The 27868-nt window shown below is 46.3% G+C and overlaps 11 protein-coding genes across 16 annotated transcripts, besides 10 other annotated features; 7 read left to right on the top strand and 4 right to left on the bottom strand.

The window, feature by feature from the left end:
• Positions 1 to 106: 106 nt before the first annotated feature.
• Positions 107 to 1486, bottom strand: TSTA_028510 (uncharacterized protein; the record flags this gene model as incomplete). The annotated part of the gene is made up of 2 exons (XM_002479952.1): positions 1120 to 1486; positions 107 to 1037 (listed from the first exon to the last, which is right to left on the bottom strand). The coding sequence occupies exons 1-2, from the start codon at positions 1260 to 1262 to the stop codon at positions 107 to 109; spliced, it is 1074 nt and encodes a 357-aa protein (XP_002479997.1). The 5' UTR covers positions 1263 to 1486.
• A 30-nt stretch (positions 1487 to 1516) lies between these two features.
• Positions 1517 to 2896, top strand: TSTA_028520 (hemolysin-III channel protein Izh2, putative). 2 transcript variants are annotated; one of them, XM_002479953.1, is made up of 3 exons: positions 1519 to 1645; positions 1710 to 1744; positions 1802 to 2896. In XM_002479953.1, exons 1-3 carry the CDS (start codon positions 1635 to 1637, stop codon positions 2677 to 2679), a joined length of 924 nt encoding a protein of 307 aa, XP_002479998.1. In that variant the 5' UTR covers positions 1519 to 1634; the 3' UTR covers positions 2680 to 2896. The 2 variants fall into 2 exon arrangements, with proteins under 2 accessions (XP_002479999.1, XP_002479998.1); XM_002479954.1 differs by having other exon boundaries at positions 1517 to 1645; positions 1705 to 2896.
• A 1255-nt stretch (positions 2897 to 4151) lies between these two features.
• Positions 4152 to 5747, top strand: TSTA_028530 (C6 transcription factor GliZ-like, putative; the record flags this gene model as incomplete). The annotated part of the gene is made up of 2 exons (XM_002479955.1): positions 4152 to 4472; positions 4543 to 5747. 2 exons carry the CDS (start codon positions 4152 to 4154, stop codon positions 5719 to 5721), a joined length of 1500 nt encoding a protein of 499 aa, XP_002480000.1. The 3' UTR covers positions 5722 to 5747.
• A 162-nt stretch (positions 5748 to 5909) lies between these two features.
• Positions 5910 to 5938: a sequence feature (AT_rich).
• Positions 5939 to 6731: 793 nt separating this feature from the next.
• On the bottom strand, positions 6732 to 9127 carry TSTA_028540 (uncharacterized protein; the record flags this gene model as incomplete). The annotated part of the gene is made up of 2 exons (XM_002479961.1): positions 6732 to 8771; positions 9107 to 9127. The coding sequence occupies 2 exons, from the start codon at positions 9125 to 9127 to the stop codon at positions 6732 to 6734; spliced, it is 2061 nt and encodes a 686-aa protein (XP_002480006.1).
• TSTA_028550 (NADP-dependent alcohol dehydrogenase) lies at positions 6957 to 10937 on the top strand. Of its 5 annotated transcripts, none has more exons than XM_002479958.1 (3): positions 6957 to 8953; positions 9019 to 9892; positions 9944 to 10937. In XM_002479958.1, the coding sequence occupies exons 2-3, from the start codon at positions 9752 to 9754 to the stop codon at positions 10799 to 10801; spliced, it is 999 nt and encodes a 332-aa protein (XP_002480003.1). In that variant the 5' UTR covers positions 6957 to 8953; positions 9019 to 9751; the 3' UTR covers positions 10802 to 10937. The 5 variants fall into 5 exon arrangements, with proteins under 5 accessions (XP_002480003.1, XP_002480002.1, XP_002480001.1 ...); XM_002479957.1 differs by having other exon boundaries at positions 6957 to 8313; positions 8429 to 9892; XM_002479956.1 differs by having other exon boundaries at positions 6957 to 8267; positions 8429 to 9892.
• Positions 10938 to 10970: 33 nt separating this feature from the next.
• Positions 10971 to 11027: a sequence feature (CT-rich).
• Positions 11028 to 11499: 472 nt separating this feature from the next.
• On the top strand, positions 11500 to 12342 carry TSTA_028560 (uncharacterized protein; the record flags this gene model as incomplete). The annotated part of the gene is made up of 2 exons (XM_002479962.1): positions 11500 to 11515; positions 11699 to 12342. The coding sequence occupies 2 exons, from the start codon at positions 11500 to 11502 to the stop codon at positions 12340 to 12342; spliced, it is 660 nt and encodes a 219-aa protein (XP_002480007.1).
• Positions 12343 to 12678: 336 nt separating this feature from the next.
• Positions 12679 to 13759, top strand: TSTA_028570 (3-oxoacyl-(acyl-carrier-protein) reductase, putative; the record flags this gene model as incomplete). Its single annotated transcript, XM_002479963.1, has 4 exons — positions 12679 to 12850; positions 12926 to 13113; positions 13171 to 13322; positions 13384 to 13759. 4 exons carry the CDS (start codon positions 12679 to 12681, stop codon positions 13757 to 13759), a joined length of 888 nt encoding a protein of 295 aa, XP_002480008.1.
• Positions 13760 to 14081: 322 nt separating this feature from the next.
• TSTA_028580 (protein serine/threonine kinase (Ran1), putative) lies at positions 14082 to 16740 on the bottom strand. Its single transcript, XM_002479964.1, has 2 exons — positions 15532 to 16740; positions 14082 to 15463 (listed from the first exon to the last, which is right to left on the bottom strand). Exons 1-2 carry the CDS (start codon positions 16130 to 16132, stop codon positions 14760 to 14762), a joined length of 1305 nt encoding a protein of 434 aa, XP_002480009.1. The 5' UTR covers positions 16133 to 16740; the 3' UTR covers positions 14082 to 14759.
• Positions 15122 to 15145: a microsatellite.
• Positions 16666 to 16834: a sequence feature (GA-rich).
• Positions 16835 to 17393: 559 nt separating this feature from the next.
• Positions 17394 to 17414: a microsatellite.
• Positions 17415 to 17455: 41 nt separating this feature from the next.
• Positions 17456 to 17515: a microsatellite.
• A 2808-nt stretch (positions 17516 to 20323) lies between these two features.
• Positions 20324 to 20590: a mobile genetic element.
• A 629-nt stretch (positions 20591 to 21219) lies between these two features.
• On the top strand, positions 21220 to 21952 carry TSTA_028590 (uncharacterized protein; the record flags this gene model as incomplete). The annotated part of the gene is made up of 2 exons (XM_002479965.1): positions 21220 to 21617; positions 21712 to 21952. The coding sequence occupies 2 exons, from the start codon at positions 21220 to 21222 to the stop codon at positions 21950 to 21952; spliced, it is 639 nt and encodes a 212-aa protein (XP_002480010.1).
• A 584-nt stretch (positions 21953 to 22536) lies between these two features.
• Positions 22537 to 26527, bottom strand: TSTA_028600 (Pfs, NB-ARC and TPR domain protein; the record flags this gene model as incomplete). The annotated part of the gene is made up of 4 exons (XM_002479966.1): positions 22537 to 23987; positions 24036 to 24663; positions 24793 to 25502; positions 26467 to 26527. 4 exons carry the CDS (start codon positions 26525 to 26527, stop codon positions 22537 to 22539), a joined length of 2850 nt encoding a protein of 949 aa, XP_002480011.1.
• Positions 25987 to 26367: a mobile genetic element.
• Positions 26367 to 27068: a mobile genetic element.
• On the top strand, positions 26538 to 27206 carry TSTA_028610 (uncharacterized protein; the record flags this gene model as incomplete). The annotated part of the gene is made up of 2 exons (XM_002479967.1): positions 26538 to 26687; positions 26712 to 27206. 2 exons carry the CDS (start codon positions 26538 to 26540, stop codon positions 27204 to 27206), a joined length of 645 nt encoding a protein of 214 aa, XP_002480012.1.
• A 636-nt stretch (positions 27207 to 27842) lies between these two features.
• Positions 27843 to 27868: a sequence feature (G-rich).

A 27868-nucleotide genomic window follows, 5' to 3' on the forward strand; every position in this document is an offset into this window, starting at 1 on the left:
CACAGGAATATGAGATAGCACTAAGTGCCCGGCGGGGAAATGCAGAATGCAAAGGATCGAAGATTGAATCGATCTGATATGCCTAATTGTAATAGGCACCAACGTTTCAAGCTCTTGCCCTGGGCTTCCGAATAATGACCGAGTCGCCCTCGAGGTGCCATCCTAGTTTCTCCTTTTCTGACAGCCTTTGCCAAGTCCAGCCCTCTCCGCCGGTGGAGGTTTGCAGCAACCAGTTTACGTTGACACTCAGATATGTTCGACCGGCAGCCTTGAGCGCCTGTCTTGTCATGTGGTCTGCTGCCCAGCCCATGATTGCGCGTACATAGCCATCTACCTCCTTATGGATGCGCCAAAATGATATCCAATTGTCATGAGTGAGCGCATTGAGAATTCGATCAACTACGTGGGATTGGAAGCCATGCTTCTTTTTGGCTTGGATTAACAATGTATAGGCGGGAGTGAGCGAGTTTTGACGGCAAGCATAGTCCAGAATCAGATAGGATGTGAATTCGGTCAATGCATGCTCCGTGAGCGGATGAGAGCTTGCGTGCAAGTTATCCAACAGGTAACGCAATGAAGAAAAGTACGAAGGTGGGTGACGTGCTAGTATCGAGAATCGGATGGAGAAAATGTATACCTGCTGTTGAAAGGCTACAGGAGTGGAAGATGATGCTGCCAAAATTCCCTCGCGGAGTTTGCGTAGCGACATCAACAATGTGGACAACTCAGCTGCTGGAGACCGTTGAGTTTCGACAGCAGACTTTGGCGGGGGTTGTTGTTTATCTGATAGGCTAAGGCTCTCCGTCATTGCAATGAGACTTTCTGCGGGCCCGTCTCGATGAGCGGATTTACTAGACGGCTTGCCAATCGGAAGGGCTGGAAGGTTTGATGGGGGATTTTTGGTCGCATCTGCAGACGCACTGGCTGGCAGAGATGCCCAGGCTGCCTCGAGATCATGCGAGTGGCTAGAACAAAATCGCATGTAGCGGTCGACGACGGTGTCGTAGTATGCTCTCTGAGCCTTGTGGTCTAATAGTCTGAGGCAGAGAACATTAGCCTGTCGATCAACTATCGAATTTAGTTGTTCGCAGCAGCTACAATGGAAAGTGTAAAACGTACGTCTTGTCGCCTTTGGAGGGGAAGCCAACAGCCTCGAGAGGATCGGAGACCGGCCGCAGTCGACTTCTTCCGGTGTCACCGGTTCTAATGCCAGCACCGCTTTCCAATTTTCTGAAAGGAGCGTTTCGACCTCGAAAGCTCATAGTGCAGTAATTAGGAGTAGCTCACGACATGTCAGATTCTTTGCATTGGATCGAAGCTTTGTTTGTTGATAGTTCCAGGTCAAAGCTGCCATAATGACGAATTAGGTGGGCCGCCCGCCTGTTTGTCTTGTTTGACTCTGTCACGTGCCTGACATGTGACATGATCGATCAGGTGCCGCTGGGTCTAGTCCCGAAGAGGAATGGTATCTTAAGAGGGCATCCCCAACATTTTCTTAGGCTTCATCCATTTATTCGCACGCGTCGACTGTTGTAGGTTAAAAGAGCCTCGAATATTTGGAAGACGGGCCGTTTCTGACAAGCCGGCGGGTCTCCTATCTTCTTTTCTATTCTATTTTAATCTTCTTTTTGTGTATGCTACATATGTATGTGTACCTTCTTTGTTCTTCCCCTTTCATCCTAGTCTCGTTGACTTCTCATTCAGACCAGCATTATGTCTGATCCGCGTTTGCGGTCTTTGACTCGTAAGCGGCAACCAATTGTTGACAGCAAGAGCCCCGCCAATGAAAATATTACTCCAGAGATGGTCGTCAAACAGCCTGCAAAAGCAATTCGAAAATTACTTCATTGGGACGAGCTACCCCCCTGGCTACAAGATAACCACTATATCCACTCCGGCTATCGACCAGCATCTTCCTCGTTCCTTGTATCATTTCACTCTCTGACATACCTTCACAACGAGACTGTGAATATATACTCACATCTCTTACCTGCATTGGTGGCCTTACCAGCTGGAATCCGTCTTTATCAAGTGCTAGCGCCTCGCTACCAATCGGCGACTCAGGCTGACATATCCGCCTTTGCTTGTTTCTTTGTCGGAGCCACCTTTTGTTTGGGAATGTCTGCAATTTACCACACTATATCGAATCATTCGCCATCCGTGGCTCGCATTGGCAACGCACTGGATTACGTGGGTATTGTCGGTCTTATCACCGGCAGTTTCATCCCCAGCGTCTACTATGGCTTCTATTGTGCTCTCAGCCTCCAGTGCATTTACTGGACTATGATCAGCACAATAGGCGTGGGGTGCATTTTTGTGTGTCTACTGCCTAGATTCCGGACCCCAGAATGGCGCCCTTTTCGAGCCATGATGTTCGTCTCGATGGGCTTGTCTGCTATTTTCCCAGTGATTCACGGCTTATGGTTGTACGGCCCGAAGCAGATGATAGATCAGATTGGCCTCTATTGGTTGCTTCTTCAAGGATTTTTGTATATCCTCGGTGCCACCATTTACGCAGCTCGCGTGCCAGAGCGATTGCTGCCCGGCCGATTTAATATTTTCGGAAGCTCCCACCAGATATTCCATGTTTTGGTGGTGTGTGCTGCTGTTTCGCATTTGACAGGTCTTCTACGGGCGTTTGACTACCGTCACAGCGGCTTGGCTGAGTTATGTTTCTAGTTACGTACGTATGGACATATGTATGAACTTACTTCTTCTGGAATCATGACTAAAATATCCATTCCGTTCCGACAGCTCTCATGCCGGTGGTATTGGTTACTCGAGCCATGTCCCGGGTGGCTAGGTTTTCATACAGTACTGTGTCAGCCTTGAGCTGTCCCTTCTTTTTTTAGATTGCGTGGGCATAGCCCTTCTAAGCCTTAGTCTAATGAGCGTTCCATTCCTCCTTTGTTGATGTGAACACTTAGGTTAGGAGCCCTAACGTGGCAAAAGCTCACTAACTAGATCACCTGTTAGCTTCGTACGTAACCTCACCTACAGTGTTTCCTACCAATCGGGGACATGCTTGAATATTTGTGTCGTACATGGGAAGAGTAAGCAAAGGACGAAAACGAACGCAAGCGAGTCATGAGATTTGAGATTTCGGGGTCCTCGACACGTTGTACCCGGTATTTTCTTACCACAGCCTCGGGGGCGGGGTCCCTCCTAGCAAAAGGGAGCAACGTGACTGGGACAAAGAATACTGCAGAAGAGAACGAAAAAGAAATGACCGGTGCTTCCCGTCCCCCAAATCTGCTAGCTTGACCGGAATCTCTTATTTCTAGGCTCTTCTGGAAATTGGTGACCCGGCCGAGGGTTCTCTGGCCTACATACATACACGGTACGCTGATAGATTGGTAGAGACTGCTACACTTCATTCTATGCATACGCCACGTCCTTATCATCTGCTGGATCAATGAACTTGATAGCCTTCTATCATTGCAGGAAGACGTCAATTGTGAGTTTAAGAAGGAATGAGGCTTATGGTGAGTGGATAGCATAAACTTTCCATTCGCCTTCTATCATCGGCCTAGTGAATCGAGTCGCTAACCCTAATTCTCCTTTCGCTTTGTCCCCACCAGAAGATCAACAACCACTAATGCATATCAAATTACTGGCTTTGAACGTTTTCAAAGGCCAAGCTTCCAGAATAAAGAAGAACACAATTTGGACTCTTGGTATTCCCACCCTAAACACTTTTGGGCTAGATTGGGTTGTTTGTGTCTTATGGCATACATGCGGACACCCCCGATTCTCATCAGATAGATCCATTCATCGATGAACTGGGTTTAGTTCACCAGTCGCTGGGTATGTAAATAAAGCTTCGAATTAGTCTTTTTACCCCTGATATTGAGTGGAAAGCTTACTCGCAATTAGAAGCTGACTCAAAGAAGGCAAAAGAGAAACGTCGGCAATTCCGAATTTGGGACGGTTCGAATCATAGAACTACGCACAGCTCTACTCGACTAGGCATTGGGGTCTTTCGTGAATTTATTTATTTACTTGCTGGTGCTCTGTCTAGATTCTACACATATCTACATTTCTCTTCATCCGGTTATTCAATTCGAGAGAGGGCGCCTGGCAGACCGATCTGTCTTTTCATCAGGCTAGCTACGCATTAGTGAGCCAGGTACAGCAACAGGCAAACAGTGATGCATTCATTAGACGAGACAGGCAAACCACGGTATCGCGCTGCCTGCGACGCGTGCCGTCAGTCCAAAGTACGCTGCTCAGGTGGAGGTGTATGCGTACGTTGCAAGAAACATGACTACAAATGCCGATATAGCATTGCTCATCGGGCAGGTAAACCAAAGGGCAGCAAGAATAAAGCCACTCTCAAGAAATTGGAGAATCTTCAGGCTGTCCAGCAGGGAAAGATTGCATTGAGCAGTGGGATGGGCATAGTTTCTACGGGGAAGATATCGAGGCCATTGGCGAACCCTGAGTTCTCTCAGCAAAGGAGAAAGAATGCTGTAAGAACTTCTGCATTCTTATACCTACATACACATGCTTGATTGAAGTTTATGCTAATAATCATACCAGTCAACACACGATATCAGAGCGCGATATGACCTCGGGCATCCTTCACTGGTGCATATGAGACATTCTTCTCATCCAATGTCTCGCAAATATGCCTTTGCTGGTCCTGCACTCCCTATGTATCCGTCACCTACATCTCCAGGGACAGAGCCAAATCTGTGGCAAGGCGTTACCCCGTCGACACAGATGGGATTCTACGATCCTCTCGAGCCTATCTACGGACACATTCCTTCACCGGCGATAGCGCCATACCTTCCTTCACCGAGTGAAGAATCAGCTACTGCGTTTAGTATACCGTCAGACCCATCCACAATAGCCAATGTATGCAGCTGCGCAAATAGACTGGACTCGAGTCAAAGACAACTATCTAGTCTTGATTCGGACATTACAATGTGGCGTTTTGACCCTACTATGGGGATGGTCTCGAACTCTCTATCATCATGCCACATCTTTTTAAGCTGTGCGGCGTGTCCCAAAAGTACATATAGTGGTGGGGAATTGTGGATTCTCATTTCTTTACTTGATCGCACTTTTGACGTCCTCAATCATCTCGTTTTTCATCGAAACGACAGGAATAACCACGGGCTTTGGCCTGAGCAACAACAACAGTATGGGCAGATTATTCCGTTTACTTACGCTGTTGCACTACAGGATTGCATACTTGAGCAGAGTGTTGCGACATCCTACCAGATAGTTCGAGCGCTGAGGGAAACCATTGACGCCGAGATTGGTATTACAGGTGGTGTACTTGGAGATATCAACTTAAACAACAACGGACTATCGTCGTCGTCATCCTCATCGTCAACAGGCTTCCCCTCACCAGCATCGATGGAGGCCCCAGTACAGGAATTAATACTCAGAAGCGATCACCCCCAACAGACATGCAAGACCGACAAGACCAAATCATGCAATGCTTCATCTTCAAGCGACATCAACTTCATTTTACAAGCTATCCAGCGTTACGAGGCCGTTATTGGCAGCATGCAAGCAGTAATCACACGCAACTCTGCTGCCGCCGCCGCTACCACTCAAGCAAGTTCAGCTTCTTGGTCCATTGGTATCTCCGATATAGTGACGAGTCCCTGCGGCCCGTATCAGCTGGGAACAATGGAGGGCTTTCCCCAGCAGCCTCACCCGGGCCATGCAAGGTTTGCCTCCTATGATATGATTGGGCTTTCTTGATATGGGATTTTGCCTTTAATCCGAGGCTTCATTATTCTTATCCCATACACACCACACGTAATTACTTGTTAGGGGGTTGAGGAGATTATCAGAGTAGATAGTTTCGGGTTCATGTCATTGGTGTACCATCAGCCTCGCGTTTTGACCTCTTAATATTACCTACTACTAGTTTACCCAGCACATTACCCTAATATAATATTAATTCAATTTATTATAAGGGTTAGAAGATTTCCAAACTGACGAATTATATAGGCATTTGAGGTTTGGTACAGCCATGGTTGCATTAACTGAATTCTCATATCCATGCAGTGCCCACCCCGTAGCCCTGAATTGACATCTATATACTTTGGGCTACCAGAGGCAAAGAGTCAAATCCACTATTGAATTCGAGGCTCAGGCCCAGGCTGAACCAAAACTACCGTCAATGATTGAATGATATTCAATATCAATCACAACTGCATAGTCACACGCTTTTCCGGGCTTTCTACATCAAAGATTGTACCCAATTGCATTCGTAGTTGGAGCTTTCTAGTTGGAGTCCGAATCATAATCTCTGGATAGACCTTATGCAATATATTATGCGCTGTCATATGGGCGGTTTATGATTTGCATATTTGTCTTGATTCCAGCCGATGGGAATATGCAAGGTTACTCGCCCATTGGTTACCCAAGGATTTCCAAGGTTGATTCCTCAATGATCAAACAAAGTCACTGTTTCCGATGGGTTTGTCATACGTTGATTGAATTTACCGGACCGGGGAACTTAAAAAAGTAGAAATACCCGATTATTCCGTACGACCTCTTCAACTCGCTTTCGGGTCATGTGCTTCACCGGTTACACGCCGGCTGAATTCTGTTCTATGTTTGCCTGAGGTGGATTGGTTAGAAAAAGACAAAATATAGGAATACTGAGCGGCAACTTGTTCCGCATTATCCAGGCTCAAGAGATAGTGATATATTCGTAGATATTATGGCTGACTGGCAACATTTCTCTATCGTTCCATGAGAACCTAGACTCCGCCTGCCTGCGACCATATGCCACTAAGATCACTCCACTGATCAATATCAAAAGCCATGTGAAACATATCTTGCATGGACTCTAAACTCATATCCCCAAATTCCAGAGAGTTGTCCGGTGACTGAAATATGAGGGAGTTGTTATCCATGTATGGCTCTGGCTGCGATGTCACAATATCAGAGGGTATAGCAGATACTTGGCTGGTATCCTCTTTGTGATTCTCCAACACAGATTGCCTTCGCCAAGCATGCTTGGCCAGAAAATCGATCTTTGTGATCAAATTCCGCACAATGGTAGCTGCACTGTTGGCCACTGCAAAGCTGTTTCCAAAGATGTCAAAAACCGAGACCGACAAATTGATCGCATCTCTGGCTGCGACGGTCATTGAGATGCGTGGGTAAGCGAGTACAAAGCCAACAAGAGTCATGGCAACATTCCATTGCCATTGAAATACCTCATGCCAACCTGACAGAATAGTTGTCGACGACAGAATCTGGTAGGTGATCTTTGTTAGAGCTATGGCATGGCTGGCACATTTGAAAGCCATTTCTTCCACGACAGTCAGCGGAGGAGTGAGTGCAAACGAGATGAATGGGCGACAGAGATTGGCACTCAGATTGTGGTACATGAGTTCAAGAATAACGCGTTGCCTCTGGAGCCAAAGCGGCGCAAATTGCTCAATTTCGAGATCTACATCAACGGTTGCAAATGGCCGACTGCCACTTTTACGTTTCGTCGCGAGTGTGCTTGGTACGCCATTCGTCCAATTCTCGAGTTTCTTGACAAACGGGTAGATGAATTCAGCCTGGCTTTCCAGAGTATTGAAGTCGTCCCATACGGTCTGGCCATTCTGCAGGTTCAAATCTCTGCTATAAAATGCTGTGTGCGCCTCCCGAGCCACTAGGAACAGGGTGGTGTGGTGTAGATTGAAACTAAGCCAGGTGGCATTATCTCCAAGAGGGGCGAAACTAGAACCTGACAACATCGCAGCTTCAACGTCGTCCCCTGGTAACTTGGGTGTTGTATTTGTCTGGTGGAGGAGGAATGGGCGGCCCAGCTTCAAACCAAGCTTACTGTCCGCACAGAGCAAGGCCCACCATAAGCGCTTTCGTATTTCTCGCTCCTTGCGCGGCATAGTTTGTGGAGGGTCTAGATGAAGACCAAGCATGTGAACTGTACGCACAGCAACAGCACATGTGCTATCAGACATGTTTTGAAACGAGCCGGAGCATAGGTATATAATCGATAATATGTGGCATTGCAAGGTCGCTAAAGTGGGACTTTCTAGTTCGTAGGCGAGCAAAGACTGGCATCGTCGGTAATACCATCGACCAGCAATAGTGGCGTCACTATTATCTGCAAATTGATACTTCATATTAGGGGTCATTGATATGCCGTACTGCATGCCGAGGGCAATCACAATGTCAACGAGAGCCGAATCCTTTCGCGCGTTCCCTGAGGTCGTCCATAACGACCGATAGTGCTGCTTGAACTCGATCTCATCAATGATGGGGAATAGAGAAGTATGGTAAGAGTTCCAGTACAAGTCCAGAAAGTACTCCTCTTGGGTCGGGGTGAGATAATGGCCATGTTCAGTTTCGTTTCTTGTTTGAGAATCATGGCGATAAAGTTCCAATTTCTCGTCATTGCTGGCCAGTGGCCCATCAAGCCTCCTACTAACCGATTCAGGCACCATTTGATCTTTCGACTGGGTTTGTTCGAGGGTAAGATTCAGGAAATTCGTCATGCGTCCCATGAAATAAAAGAGCGACGATGGACCATACCATGTTTCGTGGGGGGAGCGGGCAGTCCTGAAATAGATGCCTCCCCAGTTGGTTCCTTGAGAAACATTGTCGCTTTCAGAGTGACTACTCTCGGAAAAAGAAAGCTCTGGTGTGGGTAGATTTGCCGGCGGGGAGGGAATATGCTTATCTTCCCGCTGGCGCAATTGCCATAGCTCACGCTGTAGGTCTTTGACCTGGCGTCTTAGGGATTCAATCTCTCTCTGTGCATGAGGCAGAGATGCGATCTTCTTATTATTATTCGTGCATTGGCTGCCCCTTGCCTTGCAATTGGAGCATGGAGAGAAGTTGTCACATTTTATCCGGCGAATGCGACAGTCATCGCAAGCTCTGGTGACCTGGATTCTTTTCTGACGGGCACGCAGCGGTGAATGTATTCGCAAAGGATTCTCCGAAAGAGACTGCATTTATGGTATGTCGTTCAAAGTATTATACCGTGTTGTAGAGTAAAGACGTTTGAAATCTGAAATTCTAAAGATCCCAGCAAATGAAAGGTGGGGCTGCTGATGTCAGCCAGCTCCTTGTGGCGCCTGAAACTTCAGGCTACCAGAAGCTTATTTCTTACCTCCTTATCAGACTGGCTCATTCTCGTCCGGAGACATACTCATCACCATCGCCACGACTGGTCAAGGATCATGCTGGAAAGTCAGCACAGCTACATGATGACCAAGCAAGATTGCTTGATTTCGTTCGGCTTCAGTCTTCGGGAGGTCAAAGTCCGAAAATTTTATCAGCGGAGTTGCTCCTATGGGATCGGGAGTCCTCCAGGGACCCACATTGTACGGATGGGAATAGTGGACACTAACGTGTGCCAGGAGGGCACTAGAAATGTGTATCATAATAAATTTCCACTGATTACAGTCTGGAGCTCTCTTATTTGCTCATCTAGCTGCCGTTTGATTTACAGTGTATCAAAACATCTCAAATACGTCCTAAATTACACGCTAATCTGTATTTCCAGTACTTTCGACTCCCAGTTCTAGAAACAAACGCGATGACATCTCTCTGACCCTCACCATGACATCTCCGATGCGAAACAACGTCTCCATCATGGCCTCGCTCAAGGAAAAATATAAAAGTGGCCTCGGGTTCCTGTGTGATTTACGTCGTGCCACACAGCAGCAACATTACAAAAGCATCCAAATTACCTAATTTCAATAGCAACTGTCGAACACAGAAGCATCGCACTCCCGAAAGTTCAGAAATCATCATGCCTTCTTTCACCGTCTATAAAGGTAACAAGGAGGGATTCCCCAAGAAGAGCAATACCGTGACACCCGATGCGCTTGTGGGCGACCAAGTCTACCTCAAAGTGACCGCATCCGGTGTTTGTGGAACGGATCTTCACTACGTAAGTAATCAATCCGTGCTGCCGAATTCCAATGGTCCTAACACAATCTAGAGACATGTCGACATGGTCCTCGGACACGAAGGTGTTGGTGTCGTAGAGGAAGTCGGGCCGCAAGTCAAATACCTCAAAAAAGGCGACCGCGTAGGGTGGGGATACGAGACCGACAGCTGTGGACACTGCCAAGAGTGTCTTCAGGGAACTGAAATATTCTGTCCCGAGCGTGCTCTTTACGGCATGACCAACTTTGATCAGGGCAGCTTTGCACACAACGCCGTCATGCGCGAGGCTTTCGTGTTCAAAATCCCGGATAATATCAGCGACGAGAATGCAGCACCTCTGCAATGCGGTGGTGCCACCGTCTACACTGCCTTGTCGGATCTTAAGCCCAACGAGACAGTGGGAGTTTTAGGCGTTGGCGGCCTCGGACATCTTGCTATTCAATTTGCAGCAAAGATGGGTGCTCGTGTTGTCGTTCTCTCAGGATCCGACAGGAAGAAGGAAGAAGCTATCAAGCTCGGCGCCCACTACTTCTTCGCCTTTAAGGGACAGCATCAAATCGACCTCAAGAGCGCACCTAAGATTACAAGACTGCTCGTGACATCAGCAGTGCAGCCCAATTGGAACACCCTCATGCCCATCATGGCAAACAATTCCCGAATCTACCCTCTGACCTATTCCACGGATAATCTACCCATTCCAGCAGCTGCTTTGAATCTTTATGGTATCTCTGTTGTCGGCTGTCTGGTTGCGAACAGGGCTGTGCAGCGAGCAATGCTCGAATTTGCCTCTTTCCACAATATCACCCCGGTGATCGAGAAGTTCCCTATGACTGAAGACGGCATCAAGGATGCTCTTGTGAAGTTGGAGAATGGCGATGTGCACTTTAGGAGCGTCTTGATTCCTCACTAATGTTGATATACTTTACTGGCATGTATATAAGTCTTGATTCGTCTTGCGTTTAGACCTGATGCTTATAATGATGGCTGATTGAATATATGTACATACATGACTATCTATGAAGCAATGATCAGACATGTACGGTCTCAAACCCAACCCTAGGACTAACAACCCACCAATCTCTCCTCGCTTCTCTTCCCTCCTATCCCCTTCTATTCTCTTCTATTCTCTTCTATTCGCGGAGCTTCATGCAAGAGGCTATCTCAAAGCCTCTTGGCATACCAACTTCCGGATAATCAGCGGGCCATCTTTGGCACCCGAGGTTCTTCTAACTACCATGCCAATGAACTTGTGGCGCAAACGAGGCTTTTATACCGACGGCTATTAGGGCTTGCACTCGCCACTCGAGGTAAACCCCTAGATACCCCATGGAGTTAGCTGAAGTCGCCGAAGACCAAACCATAGTTCGGGTATTCCCTCAGCCTATGAATAAGGTTAAAAAAAGGACATGTCCACCATCACCGCTGCCGTGAGCCAATTGGTGCATGAACCAAAATCCGGGTATAAAGATAACGGCCGTTAGACTGGCCGGTACCGTACCATGGTTGACTCACCATCTACCCGAGTCGGGGGTTCAGGTACAGAAGTCACTATCCCAAGGGGAATTATCGGTTGAATTCTGGGTGATCTGAGGGAATTGCAGAGAGAACATGCCGGGCATCAAAGGTATAAGTATGGATGGAATTCGCACCCTTTGTCCATCCTCGTTCTCATCTATCATCAGTCAATCAGACAAACAATCAATATATCATACACTCTTTTGATCTAACAGTCTCTTTTCAATACAGAAGGAGACATAACAAACCAACACCACTCTTTACTACATTCATTCCAAAGAAACAAAAAAAGACATCCAAGTCTTTCATATCACCAACATTACATTCTTTTCGACTTTCTTTCATCAAACAAATCAGGCCAACATGTATTTCACCAAGGCTCTCAGTCTCCTTGCTACCATTGGCACTCTTGCCTCTGCTGCTCCTACTGGTTCTATGAACGTCACCCACCTCGACAACCTTCCCACTACCCACGGCTCTGCCAACACCAACGGCGCCAATGGAGGTAGTGTCGACATCCACAACAACATGAAAGATACCATCTACTACTGGTCCGTCAGCCAAGATGCCGGCTCCATGAAGTCCCTTGAGCCTGGCGCCAGCTACACTGAGAGCTGGCGCACCAACCCCGACGGCGGTGGTATCTCCATCAAGATGGCCATGAAGCCTGAGCAAGTTGATGTCCTCCAGTACGAATACACTCTACAGGGAGATACTATCTTCTGGGATCTTTCTCTCATCGACATGGGCACTGGCTCTAAGTTCACCGAGGTCGGCTTCGCTGTTACTTCTAACGATTCGGGCTGCCCTTCTGCTACTTGTGCTCCTGGTGACACTGCCTGTGCTGATGCTTATCTTGTCTGGAACGATGACCATGCTACTCATGGCTGCCCTGCTGGTACTCAGATGACTTTGAACATCGGTCCTGCTGCTTAAGCTCAGCAATCTAAATCAACAAAATACAAAACAAAACAATTTGATAAACCCCATGACAGAATGATCATGACTTTGTGTGATACCCCCAATGTATATAGACATTCATATTTATGAATAATTGAAAATAAAAATCATCGAAAACAAATATCTTCTGCAAACTACTATGTCCTTTAAGATAAATCGTAGACAAACTACCTCGGCTAGGGCTTCCGGCAAGCGGCATCTCGGGTCTTCTATCAACTTAGTCTTCCCCGCAAAACCATCTACTTAAATTATACCCTTGTTCCATTTACTTCTTACTTCCTGTTAGACCATTACATACCAAGATCTTTAAAGATGGCGCCGCAAGACCGTCTAAACCAAGTCTCCTCCCACCTCACCTTTCCCCAGGGACTTTTCCACAACCAAACAGTCATCGTCACCGGAGCAGGTCAGGGCATTGGCGCCGAAGCAGCGCGCTTATTTGCTAATGAAGGTGCCAAGGTAGTCGTTGCTGATATTGATCAGGGTAACCTCTAATAACCTCCCTCACCCAAGTTCTATGTCAATCAAACAGTCTTTCGAGGACTAACAAAAGAAACAGTCAAAGCAGACGCAGTCGTCAAAGCAATCAATGACATCTCGCCCAACCGCGCAATCGCCGTTGTAGGCGATGTCATGGATGCGACTTATATCGATACACTGGTGAAGAAATCCGCTGAATTCGGCGGTGGAAAGATTCATGTCATTGTCAATAATGCCGGATTTACATGGGATGGGGTTATTCACAAGGTTTATCCCTCTGCTTAAAGGTAAATTGATGTCTCTAGAATACTGACGTGAGGATAGATCACCGATAAACAATGGGATACCATGCTTTCGGTTCACAACACAGCACCATTCAGACTCATTCGAGCTGCTGCACCTTATTTCCGAGTAAAGGACAAGGAACCTCGGGTTATTATCAACATTAGTTCTACCAGCGGAACTCACGGCAATGCGTAAGCCCTCTTATCCCCCAACCTCATCTACCTCAGCTGGTTTATTCTAATATCCACAAAGAGGACAAGCAAACTACTCCCTCGCCAAAGCAGGTCTCGTCGGCCTCACAAAAACAATAGCTAAAGAATGGGGACCCCAATTCGGTGTTCGCGCCAACACAGTCGCATTCGGGTACATCACCACACGACTCACAGCCGCAAAGGAAGATGGCGCAACGTTCGTAGCCGCGGACGGTACAAAGGTTGCTTTGGGGATACCCGGGCGGAAACCGTCATCATCTGCCCAAGGCTCAGCAGTGACTGCTCATAATGATATTCCGCTTAGGAGACCGGGAAGCCCCGAGGAGGCGGCTAGGGCGATTGTGGGTGTGGCAAGTCCATGGTTTTCGTATGTTAATGGGGAGACTATTGAGGTTACTGGAGGGAGGAATATTTGATCTATACAACTACTTACCTTAAGGCACCATCGTGCTAGGAGTTGTACAAGCTTGAAAGCTTATAGTGTATTGCCGGTTATATGAACTATGTACTATCTTGGTCATTGTCACTTCTATGCTTCGAAGAGTCTTAAAGGCTATCGTTCGGTGTTGTATCATGTTGCGCGCTAGATAAGGCTGTATACTATCAGATTAATTTTGGAAATTTCGAGGCCATTAAACCGGGAGTAATGGGGCGAAAAGGAGTCATTGAAGATTGCCACTTCTGTGATATATCAGATCGTGAGTCATAACTAGGGACGTAGTCAAAAGATATTAGATCTAGTGTTGAGATATCTTATTGATAAGCTACTAAATCATTGATAAAGTATATATACATCGAACAATGTCATATTGTATGTTTGTTCAGGATCACTGTAGCGTGCCACATTCGCCTGTTTGTCTTGTGGCAAATGACGACAGACTCAATAATCATCTGACCTGCGCTCTGAAACATCTGACAAACAGAGCCGGCATGATATAAAAAGAAATCGTACATGAATAAAAAATCCCAGTCGTCCAAAAAAGACGAGGTGCTTGTCCAACTCCGTAACCAAAAACAATGTAATAGGGGTATTTTTTTCTTTTGCTCAATTTCCCACAACCGCACCAAACATGAATAAGCATGTCAAAAAACAAACGCCATCCATCTTCGTAATGTAGTCTTTCGCAAACAGCACAACCAACCCAGAATATTTATACATAACAGAGAAAGGAATCCCACAAGAAATTAAAAACGTATTTGCAGTCCAGACCGTGTCTGTAAATTATGGTGACCCGAGTAGTCGAAAGGTGTATGTCCAATGGGGGAAAGAAAAAGAAATGCCAGGATCAAAAGTCGAAGTCCAGTGTGTTCCTCGGGTGGGGTATATTAACCAAATGGGTCGAATGAAGGTCACATTTGAAGTGAAAATGGGGTTAGTCGTAATGTCATAGCACGTAGATCAAAGTAATAGATCGATCAATAAACCGCAATATAAGGTTCAATATGTTGTGGTAGAGCAAATGGCTTGACCGGGGCAGGTATTCGAACACCGGCATCCCAGAACTCAGGCAGTTGCTTTACCGGAGCGGGTATTTGGGCATTAGTGTCCCAGAATTCAGGCGCAGCCTGTGGTTCGACAGAAAAGCTCTCGATCTCACCCTCAGATGCATAATCGGAGTCTGACGAGACGGAAGAGATGGTCTCGTCGTCGGTGAGGGACGTATCGGAAACCGCCGAGTCAGAGTATTGTGCGTTGAGCAACTCCACCCGTGGGATGGGTGGGTAGCCAGCATAGTAAGGATAAACAGGCAACACTTCTTCGGGATGTCCAGACTTTCTAGTGGTAGTAGTAGTAGTAGTAGGAACGGTTGTGGGAGCAGGCATGGTAAACCTAGGACATTCAAGAATGAGTTGGCGCAACTCCGCAATGGTTATCCTCTTGAATGGGTCGGATTCAAAGATCCTTTGTAGAATCAGATTCAACTCCGGTGATACAGGTAGAATGGATCGTAGAAACTCCGGATCCTTCAAAAAGGCTCGGAAGGTTGCGTCCTCATTTGATGCACGTTTCCATGGATTGCGGCCACAGGTCAGATTTACCAGGATGACGCCTAAGCTCCACACATCGTTGACGGGCGAGGCATAGCAAGAGCCAGGTCGTGGGGAAGTCTGTTGGCACTCTTATTGATTGAGGGGGGTAAAGGTTAGCCCAGAATCTCGGATGACACGAGAACATTTCACAACCTACCTGGCGACATGTAAAAGGTGGAGCCGCAGCCAAAATCCGAGGTAAGATAATCCGTAGTGGCCAGGCCGAAATCAGCAAGCTTGACAGTCATTCCACCATCCGTGACTAGGATGTTCTCCGGCTTCAGGTCGCGGTGATAGATTCCAAGGGAATGGCAATAGTCGACAGCATCCAGGATTTGCAGGAAAGCACGCTTGGCCAAGGGATCGTTGCCGACAAAGAGACCACGCTCCGTGATGTTGGTGAACAAGTCACCTTCAGGGCAGAACTCGATCACCACAAAGGTACAATCCATGGAATCCATAATGCGCACCAGGGAGACCACATTAGGGTGTTGGCTGGCCAGATGGTGGAGCTTGATTTCGCGCTGCTGGAATTTCCGCTGCCTTGGGTCGAGTCCAACCTTGTTGAGAGCCTTCACCGCATAGGGAATATGAGTGTGAATGTCGATGGCAGTGTAGACGACGCCGTATGCGCCGACACCAAGGATGCTAGTCAATTCCAGACGATTGGCCAACAGCAGTCCGAGACGTTCCTCCGGGGCACAACAGCGAAGCAATGGTGGAGATGGCGGCGGTGTGGGCAGCATAGTAGGATACATTACGCCGGAGGGTCGTGCACCTGGGGAATGTATGGAATTGTCGAAGATCCAATGGAAAGCAATTATCCGGGCAGAAAAAAAGTCCTGGGATCCAGAGAGGCTAAGTATGTATATATATCCTGGGACTGCTGAGGAATCCTTGGAGAGCGGACGAAGATATGGAAGACTGAGAGAAGACTGAATGGCCGCAGTAGATCCAAGGAGAGAGAAGGTCAAAGTGAAAAGAAGGAATCCAGGTTTGGGAGAAGGATCTTTGTAAAGACGATATTGCTATCGTCTTTACTTGGACCCGACTAAAAACCTCCAGGCCAAAAGTCCCGCAACAGTCGGAGGTGATAATATGTACCAGACGGCAACAGACGGATCCTAGATGTACTGTGTATATATATAGATACAAGAGTATTTATATATATAACATGCACCGGAGGTTTTGAAGGTATATATAGAACAAGGAGCCAGTCGGGGGATCCTCGGGAGTAAAACACCAGCGGCAGAGGCGAAGATACGGCGGGTAAGGACCGATAAAGTATTAAGAAAGGAAAGGCGAAGAAGAGAAGAAAGGTGATTTGAGGAAGAGCGGAAGAGAGAAGATGATGAAGAAGAGGCGTGGGAGGAGAGGAGGAGAGGGAGAGGGAGGAGGATGAGGTGAGGACGAGACGGGGGAGCAGGAAATGTAAATAAAAACGGACGATGGAAGGGGAGGAAATGGTGATGTCGACACGGGCAAGAGCAACCCCAGCCAGACAACCACAGAAGGCGGCAAAAAGCATGAGCTGGCGAATCAGCAGCGGGTAAACGGGGCAGTATACCAGGCTAGTCCTGTTGCGTCGTCAACCACCATTATTCATGGCTTCGACTAGCAACAGCTCTAGTTTGTGGTACGAAGGGCGACGCATGTCCGTATCCTTCAGTGTACCCACTGCCTGTGGGCTCTGGCAGGGCATTCGGTGGGCTCGACGAGGGGCGATTCCCTGCCCCGTTTCTGTTTTTAATCCACTGGAGTCTGTGCAGTCGTCGACCAGTCCAGGGTCTAGTCCTTGAGTTCTGGCAGTGCCACGAGTGATGATGATCATCGAGAGAAAAGGGGTGGCCCGAAGCTGGACGGAAGACGGAGTACAGAATACGGACTGGGCTGCACTATTGTGTCGTTGTGGTGCGTGCACTGGCATTCTCTTACAATCTACGGAGACTCCATACGCCGATGTACGCTTTACAAAGATGATAGTACCACAGGCGTGCATTGATTATGCTATACGGAGTACCATGCCATGCCATGCCATGCTCGATTATTGACGATGCTTGTCTCACCCAACGCGATCAGATCAGGACGGGATCAGGACGGGATCAGGATGGGATCAGGATGGGATCAGGATCAGGACGGGATCAACATGGCTGGTGCAGTCCAGACCAGAACGCTACATACACTGGAAGGCTGGCACGGCTGGGGTCAAGCAAAAACTCTGAGAGTCAGGAGATGCACTAATCTGTTTCGAGACGGACAGACGTCGCGATTACGGCAACCGACGGCAAGACGAGTGGAGGCAAATTTATTTTTCGTCACGCTAGGAAGTTTAGCCAGGCAGCAGGCTGATACGTACTAGTTGTGGCGGCGAGGTGCAACTGCAAACGGGGTTGAAGGGTGAACAGAACGGGGGAGGGTGAGAGAGGGCAAAAATAAGAAAAACCAATCTGGTCACACGATGACACTGACACCGGAACTGAGCATCAATGGAGAGCCTAGCGTGGCAACTAGCCGAGTGCGTGGAAATGTGGCAGAGAAGGCGTTCGATAGAAGATGCCTCGTGGAGAAGGTTGATTGGCCCCGTCTGCCCCATATATAAATTATGTCCGGCCAATCAGGGACGATGGCTGACGCATTGGCCGTGTCACAGCCGGCTCCATCGTACAGATTACCACACCGACAGACACACGCCAGCCAATCAGGAATTCATAGCAATGTTCTTGAAAGGGCCCACTCTGGCTCTCATTCTTGGAAGGTCGCCCCAAGAACGGCGCCTAAGGCCTCCAACTACTGCAAGTGCTATACTACAGTCTCTCTGATTGGCTGCTGTCCTTGCCATGATGCACACAACCTTCAAAGAAGTGTTCTAGTCTTGGACAAATGGATCTGTCCAAGATTCATGATAAATCACCGAGAAAAAGAGCGGTAAGCACAGTAGTCCTAGCTGAGGCTAGCGCTCTATGGAACAAACTATGATGGACTAAAAGGGGACTGCCCATTTGCTCACAGAGTCGATGATGCATCGACTGCATCAAAAAAAGGTCAGACTTGCAAGGCCTCAAGCCTATCAGCCTGAGGCATTAATGCACTCAAGCACTGACACTGCATTCTGACGAGCATTTGATTGGGTGGAAGTTGGCATGGCACGACCTGTCATTGTCCGCCGCCCAAAGATTAATAATTATATTGATTCTCAATATATCGTTATTTATCGGAGAACCAATGATCCGTGCTACTGCTTGACTGATGGTGTCGATCCATATCTCATACCAAAACAAATGGAGAGGGATGGATGCCTGCATGTACGCGTACATACAGTCATCTCATAGTCTAGTCTCTGATCGAACTGGATGGGTTGAGTCAAGTTGAGAAATCAGATGGGGTCCATATTTATATCATCTTATTGGCCGAGCTAAACTTAGCTGTGATCAGACCTCAAAGTGAGGCGGCAGGCATGGCCAAGGCTTACTCAACCCAGTCGAACCCACCAAGGACAAGACCAGGCTATTGTGCTGGAATTAAGGGGTCATGCCATGACCACGTTACACGGTTGGTTTCTTCTCAGTTTGCTTGGCCTTCTTAGCCTTCTCCGGCTTGTGAGTAGCCAATCAGCCACTCAGTTATTGATTGGTGCTGAGTTTTGGTCTTGACTGATTATCAACCAGCCTATAGAATCAAATAAACCTCTCACATAGATCACGAGTGGATCCAACTCTGCTTGACGCTCTTTCTTCCGTTTCGAAATCGAGCGACATCCCAGCCGACTTGTTTATTTCATCTGTGCCTTTAATAATACTGATACAATATACTCTGTGCATCACATATGTAGGAATTATGGAGTCGAATATGCGCCGACGCCTGGCCTGCGCCCTTGACCTTGCGCAACCCCATCCTGTAGTTAGTGGCCAGATGCATGCATAGATAGTGCTTAGGTGGGTGCATTGCATGACTTGTTCGTGTTTGATGCATATGGCCCGTTTAGTCATCTGAACAGCACCTTTAACTTAGTTAATAGTTACAGAGTACATAAACTCTAGGGTAAAAACTCCATGCAGGCTGAATCAGACTGTTATCTATATTCATCTCGGTTGAAACAAAGCATAAAACATATCAAAGAGGTTGCTTCAGATTGTTCATTTTCCGTGCTTACTTTTGATGTGTGGAATGCTAGCCTTTGTTTCATGGTCGGCGCCAATATCTACCAACACCCGTTACAACATGGCTATTGCACGGAGGTGGGACTCAAAAAAGTGTCAGGAATACCCTAGCCGTTAGCGTGTAATTTGGAGGTATTTGACGCGTTTTTATACAAAGCTAAACCAAACGAGGTCTAGCTATCAGCTAGATAGACAAATTAGAGTGCCCCAAACCGTAATTAGCTGTAATTAATTATGATATACATTTCTAGTTCCCTCTAGCGAGCATTGGTCTCACTTTTGACGCCCACCTCCATAGGATCCTCTGTCATCTGTCATGAAACAGATACTTTCTGAGATGAAAGTAGAGTGTGTACATAGTAGATGTGTTCGATATAGCCAAGTGACTTTGGAATGTTTCCTGTTGGCAGGTTTGTTCCAAGGTTGTATTTCGTATTTGGTGGGCTAGGTAGGGCCTTGGAACGATCAATTTTGTTTAACCCGCTACAGAGTAAAGATTGATGACTTTCGCTTTTATATCAGCACTGGATCATCTATACATATAGATACCATGGCTCATGACAGCGATAGCAATGGCTCATCTTACCACAAAAATTGTTGCCATATGAAATCTTCACAACACTTAGCCTCTTGTTACATTTGTGTGAACTATCTTTGGAAGATCTCTAACGTAAGCGATCACCGGATGCACACTTACCCCGCCGAACGAGTATTATCTTCAAAATCCAACAACATGGTCAACGAAGCAGATATTTTGAAGGCAATTAGTGATCTGAAAGCGCAAATAAGCCTCAGTATGCTAAGATTGCCAGGAAATACAATATTGATCGTACAACGCTGATGCGGCGATATAAAGGCCAGACGGTCTCAAATCAAGAAGCGCACTCAATTTACCAAAAACTCCTTACAAATGCACAGGAAGAAGTCCTTCTTGATCATATATCAAGGCTTTCAGCTCGCGGATTGCCTCCAACGCCTCAAATTCTTCGAAATATCGTTAAGGAAATCGTAGGACATGATATTGGCGAGTGCTGGGTTCGGCGATTTTGCCAACGCTATAAGAATCGAATTACCAGCATCTATTTGAAAGGAATTGATCAATCGCGCAAAGTTGCCAATAATTCAGAATATTTTGAACATTTCTACAATACTATATGAGCTTTTCATACAATTACTTCTAAAACTGAAGTTAGAATGTGGCAGAACTATAGTCGCACCAGAAATCTCCTTCGCAAGCAAGTATACATAGATCGATTTTCAACCCCTAATTTAGCCCCACCATGATTAACCGGATATGAATAGTATGTATTTTGGTAAAAAGAGAGTTGTATCAAATCTATTAGTATATTAGTAACTTAGTACTTTGAATACAGAAATATCTAGAAGTTCGATACAAAATGCAAGCATGATAAACAAGGTGGCACGTGCGGTTATTGCAATCTGTCAACAACTTGTCTTTCTGCAATCTTGTAGTTTACTTAGTTTACTAAGAGTTCAGCGCACTAGACGCTATCCACAGGCAAGCAGGATCACCAAAGGCTCTAGGAAGTAGACTTGTACTGGTAAAGAAACGCCATTTCTGCTTGTCAGTATGGTGGCTGCGTGTTGCTGCGCACTCTATTGGTCATGACTAAGTTCAAGGCTAACACCAGACTGACGTTATGTTCTAGCGCAGTAAAGCTTTGTATATGGCGGAAGACCTATTCACTGATGGCGATGCTTCACTTCCTCAGACGACTGATCCATGGGCCGATAACTCACTGTATGCCCCCGCTCTGGGTAATCTAGGTTATTCCCCTGGATCCTCGTTTAGTCCCTCGCCGTATCGTATCTTGCCGCAGGAACCGTCAGATCGTCTCGGATTTCTCCCATTGGATGAATGGGATGAAAGTGGAGAGTATGATGTGCAGTCACCCCAATATGTTAGTTATACAATTGAATGGAAGCTTTCGCTTAACCACAAGAAGGTAGGTGGTGAAACGGCAAAGGATTTGATTATAGCTCCCAGTGATTACTGGGTGAAGTCTTTGAAAAAAGCTGTTGAAGATATGCTACAAACAACACAGAAGCGAGGCCAGCGAGTTCGGTATGAAAGTACAACGACTAAAGTCTCGGTGAATGATAAATGACAAATCGCAATGTCCCCTCGAAAAGTATTACCCCTCTACTATCAATTGGAGACCCGTGGAGGCGCAATTATGCAAATGGAGCAATCTACTTCATATCGGCAAGAAGCTTACAGTTAGTATCAATTTTAAGTACCAGCGAGATACCAATAATCATGATCCTGTGTTGCGAACCAGGAAGGACAAGAAAAGAGGCCGAGTGACAGCGACTACAACTATGCTTGCTGAACGTGAAGAAGATATCGCTGCGGAAGAAGTGTCTGGGGCGACCTTGCAGCTGGAATCTAGTGTATGAGCTTATGCAATGCAATGTGAGGTCATGTCAGCAGATAAGTCAAGTTAAAGTCTTACTGGGAATCCGATATAAAAACGTCGTGGTGAGAAGGAGCGTAAGGCCCAAAGGAGAGTACAACGAGAGGCACAAAATCGTCCACTTGACAGTGAGCATCTTGAACCACCACCCAACCCAGAAAATAACTATTTGTTTGCATACTCTGGAGGTACGAAGATTTTTTTGGAGAGAAGAGTTGTGTAGAGGGTGATTAGTTATTCATTATTTAAAGAAACTGGGTAAAACTGACATCCTGCTGTAGCGCATCCATAAGCAATATCGCGTTGCGGTGGGCAGTGGCATCCAAAGGTGCAGCGCTTTCCTGAGAGGTCGGTCCGACATTTGACCTGAGAAATTAGGCGAGGAAAAGGGATAATCTGCTGGAAGTTTCTTGAAGAAGCCTAGTTGCTACATAAAAAAGCATTTAAATTTGCTGTTCATCCCAGGCCCTCCTTTTCAAGTAGATATCGGATAATACAGTATGAGATAGATTCATAGTTAATTTTGGTTCAGCACCAAGCAGGAAATATTATTTCATTTAGGAAAGCTTATGTGGATTCGGACTTAACTATTGCTTTCAATTCCTTCCCCACCCGTTGAGTCTTGTGATGATCTGGACCTAGTGCCTTCCCATAGCCAGCCAGAGCTCGTGTATACATCTCTTCTGCCTCCTTCAGTTTGCCCTGATCTCGGTAGAGAACTCCAAGGCTGTGGATTGAATCGAGAGTAGATGTATGGTCTGGACCTAGTTCCTTCTCACGGCCAGCTAGTGCTCGTGTATGCATCTCTTCTGCCTCCTTCAGTTTGCCCTGATCTCCGTAGAGAACCCCAAGGCTGTGGACTGAATCGAGAGTAGATGTATGGTCTGGACCTAGTGCCTTCTCATAGCCAGCCAGTGCTCGTGTATACATCTCTTCTGCCCCCTTCAGTTTGCCCTGATTCCAGTACAGAATCCCAAGATTGTTAACAACTAGAAGGGTGGATATATGGTCTGGACCTAGTGCCTTCTCATAGCCAGCCAGAGCTCGCGTATACATCTCTTCTGCCCCCTTCAGTTTGCCCTGATTCCAGTACAGAATCCCAAGATTGTTAACAACTAGAAGAGTGGATGTATGGTCTGGACCTAGTTCCTTCTCATAGCCAGCCAGAGCTCGTGTATACATCTCTTTTGCCTCCTTCAGCTTATCCTGATTCTGGTAGAGAATCCCAAGACTATGGACTGAATCGAGGGTAGATGTATGGTCTGGACCTAGTGCCTTCTCACGGCCAGCTAGTGCTCGTGTATGCATCTCTTCTGCCTCCTTCAGTTTGCCCTGATCTCCGTAGAGGTTCCCGAGGTTGTTAAATGCACCCCAGATAGCACTGTCACCAATCAGCTCATCGTTATTCCACCTCTGGTGTACACGATCTGCATGAGCTAGCAACCGCCGTTGGATCTCCCAATACCTTTGCTCAGTAGTGCTAGGTACTGTATATCCCACACATACTAATGCTAGTTCATTCAATTGACTTGCTTTCACATCATCCATGTCAGCGATGTGAAGACACCAATCTTGTACAACAGGGTGCATCATGTAGCTTCCCCCATGTTTCTTGATTTCAATAAGCGAGAACCCAATCAAAATCCTTATGCTTTCTTTGAAGTCAAGGCGATCTGATGTGACAGTCTCAAGCCACTCGGGTGGATTCGAGCTATAGGTACCACATTCTACTAACTCATACCAGATGTCCCGATTATCGAAGTGGGCGAGCAGCAGTATCAGTTCCGCTGCATTCGTGTCTCGTTTTTTAATTCCATCATAGGAAACCATCCATGTTTGTAGTATATTACCGTGTGGGTAGTGCCGTTCTGGCCTGGAGCGTGACTGGAGTTTGTGCCAGGATTTCTGGTAGTACTGCAAGTACTCACTGATGCTGGTTCCGGTCTCACGCATATATGCACCTGCAATGACGATAGCTAATGGCAACCCACCAAGACGGTCTGTAAGGGCAATGACATCTGTACCAATTAGCCTTCTGGCATAATACATAGAAAGGAACTAAATACCTTGGTCAACCACCTCCATCCTGATTGGATCTGGGACTGGCAGACTGCTGCGCTGTAAGAGAAGTTGGATAGCACTCTCGGACTCAAGCTTCCGGATGGGGAAGGGTTCTCCAAGCTCAGTTAAGCTCTGCATCCGGGAAGTAATTAAAATCGAACCATGATCCGCTGTAGGAAAAAATTCGCTAATATCATATCCATCAGCAGGACCGCCATGAACTGGAGAATATTGATCGATGTTATCGAAAATAAGCAGCCAGCGCAAGTTTCCTGGTATTGATAGCCACTGTAATACGTGCCTGGCGTGTTGTTCTATTTCTTCTTTATTTATTGCTTTGGTGGTCTGGGATTGGCCTGGTAATCTAGGCAGGACGGAACTTAAAGCTTGTAATAGTGTCTCTCGGCTCTTGCCACTCATCCAAAAGATGGCAGTGAAGTCATCCTTGTGAACTCGTGCGAAGTGGATTGCTAATTGTGTCTTTCCCATTCCACCAAGCCCGTGAAGAATAGCGACTTTTCGAGACTTGGAGTTCCCTGGTTGTAAATAATGCCACAAGCGTTCTAGCTCCTGGTTTCGTCCCAAAAAGTTTTCAATTGCAGGTACATCAGTCAGGTCGAGTGGAATATCAATCTACCGCCTAAAATAGATCGTAGTTAATCCGTATGTTGTAGAATGATGGACTAAGTTGATTTGGATCTAGATAAACCTACCAGAATCAGGCGGTGTTGCTTCACTTCTTGGTGAAATCTGATACAAGACTGCTTTAGCATAAGCTGCGGCCATAGCCGCTGCATATGGTTGCCATTCCTTATTTTTATGTTCATCTCCATAATCACACACTCCTCGGATGACACCAACCGGGATCTGGTTCATGGTGCCAGCAGCCTCCATCTCCAGACCAATCACATCATATTTGTCTCGCAACTCATTCCTTTTCTCAGCCTTCTTCATCAATTTCTCCCCAGATCCAATCGATCCATACCATGCTCGTGTCCGTTTCGAGTCCGGCCGCTGCTCTCGTTTAACGAGCCGCTCGATCCCACTTTCGTCAACCTCATAGAGGTTGTCTTGGTCTTGCCCTGGATCACGAAATGTGCCATCTGCATGCTCCTTGTCTTTGATACTCTCATAGAATGGTAAAAAAACGTCTGCGTCATTTGGCGACTCAATCTTTATATGACCAATTGCCGCCCTAACAATCTTCTCTGTCGTAGACAATACATGTCCACCACGCAATGGTTGAAACCCGTTTTTTGTTTCCTTTCCGAGATCATATGCGATAAGACCGGCGCTGTCACCTTCTGGAATTCCTACAAGAACATCACCAAGGCGGATATCACGGGGTGGGGTTCGTGAGAGATTAGGAAGGCCCGCTGCAACACCAACCAAGAGGCCAAACCATATATTTGGAAAAAACGTTCTTATCTCGCCTGCGAGCGAGGCCGCCGATCCCGTGCCATATGGTTTGACTACTCCGTAGGATTTGCAAGGCACACTTCAGCTGCAGCGTCGAAACAGCCTGATCGACAAGGGCACGTGACCCACCTTAGTATATCAAGTATCTGGAATGTCACGTGGCTGTTGCTGCCTAGAAGATCTAGAATGATAATATCTAATTAATGTGAACTACTGTTGCTTAATGTATTATGTGTCTTGCCATTTTGCCTTTCCCGTGGGTGACTATTTGGAGAAGATCAGGATATGGTTATTGCCTGGAGCCTAAGTGTAATATCATGGAGAAATATCGTATTTTTATTTGGTACTGTAACTACATATTTCTAGGTGTGGTTTCCTGTATGGTATTATACTATTCAGCTTCGAAACATACCCAAAATAACACAGTAACCGTATATGGATTAGTTCCATTTCATGTTAGGGTTTGAAAATCAATCTATATGTACGTTCGGGAAGGAGATTTCTGGTCCGACTGTAATAAATATGTTATAGCTTGCAGAAAATATCAAGAAATACTGCATTTCCCCATCAAATATTTATAATTTTGATGAGAAAGGATTCCTTATAGGTATATGCCGTACGAGGAAACGGATTGTCTCAATCCATCAGCTTCGTTCAAAGAAATTACTTGGGTCATATCAAGATGGCAGCCGCGAATTTATCTCTCTCCTTGCTTGCATTTGTGCTGATAGCAAAGCTCTTCCTCCCAGTCTTATTTATCAAGGCGAATCACACGATCTACAGGCTAACTGGCTTGAAGATTTTGACTCATCGTCAGAAAAAGCATACTTTGCATCTTCTGAAAAAGGATGGACTAATGACGAGCTTGGATTATCATGGTTAACTGTGATATTTGATCCTTGTACGAAAAAGCGGGCAATTCAAAGCGTCTCTTAATCACTGATGGGCATTCAAGTCATATCAATCTTCACTTCATTGATTATTGCGATCAAAATGGGATAATTCTTGTTATCTTACCTCCCCATTCTACACATTGATTACAGCCGCTGACGTCGGATCTTTCACTCTCGCAGTGCATATCGTATGAGATGACTGACTATCATCAAGTTTTGATTTCAAGGGTGACAAAGCAGGTGTTTTGGCGGTTATTTTGCGCGGCGTGGCAATCAGCTTTAAGCTTTCAAAATATTCGATCAGCCTTTGCTTCACTTGGTATCCATCCCTTTAATCCGTTAAAGGTCATTAATGTTCTCAGAAAAAAGACACCTTCACCAAGCCCAGGCGATAATGAAATAGATCGAAAGACTCCAGGATCTGTTCGAGCAATTCGCCGTACGATTAGGGCTATTCAACAAGAAGGAGATCTTACACAAGCCACAAAGCTTGTGATGAAAGCAGCACAGAAACTGATCATACGAAATGAAATTCTTGAACACCAATATAAAGGCCTAGTTAATGCGTTAGTTAATGAGAAGAATCGCCAGAGACGAGGCAGGCCTTTAGGTCTTATTGATAAAGAGAACCCTGGTGAAGCCCAGTTCTTCTCGCCGAGCAGAGTTGAAGCTGCCAAACAGCGCATACAAGATATTGAATCCCAGAAAGAGCAGGATAAGATTAATGCAGCAATTCTTCGTACGCAGAAAGCACTTGAGCGCGAAAGGAGAGATCGAGAGAACCAAGAAAAGCGAGAAGTCGGATCCGTGAGCGAGAAGCGAAGAAGCAACAAAAAGAGCTTGAAAAAGAGCAGCGTCGTATAGCGCGGGAGACTAAAAGACAAGTTAAACATGATCAGGAAATGCAAGAGAGGCAGACACAGCTTAAAAGAAGACGATCTAAGCGTGTCATAGAGGGCAGTGAGGAGGTTTCTTCAAAGAAACAGAAAATAGAGGTGACTCGTTTAGGCCGAGAAATTAATCTACCCGTGCGGTTTAGGGATTAAATAATTATATACAGCTATCCGGTACATTATTTCATGCACTGTAGTAAATTTTGATACTTAAAACTTCATTTGTTATGGAGATATCACCGAATTGCGTGGTAGAGTAATTTGCGGAGAGGAGTGCATCCGGTGATCGCTTAAGTTATGGAAGATCTTTATCTTAGTTTGTTACCTTTACATGTACTGACAGCAGGCTCCCAAGTATAAGAAATACATTCTATTTTATTACGTAAGTATTCTAACATTTCTTCTTCCTCTCTTTCCCATTTTTAGTATTCTTCAATAGTCAATGTCACAAACCTCCCAAGGTCATATTATATATATATCTTCATCCCATGGATGCCCCTTCCTAGATCTCGGCACAACTTGGAACTTGGAATACTTTCAAACCTTGGAAAAATCACTTAGCTAGGATACTGCACCGATTCCTTACATTCGAAGATTGCTTGGATCTGGGGCGGGGGGGGGGGGGGGGGGGGG

This window comes from Talaromyces stipitatus, genomic scaffold (assembly GCF_000003125.1).
Source record: "Talaromyces stipitatus ATCC 10500 scf_1105507295541 genomic scaffold, whole genome shotgun sequence".
Classification (NCBI taxonomy): domain Eukaryota; kingdom Fungi; phylum Ascomycota; class Eurotiomycetes; order Eurotiales; family Trichocomaceae; genus Talaromyces; species Talaromyces stipitatus.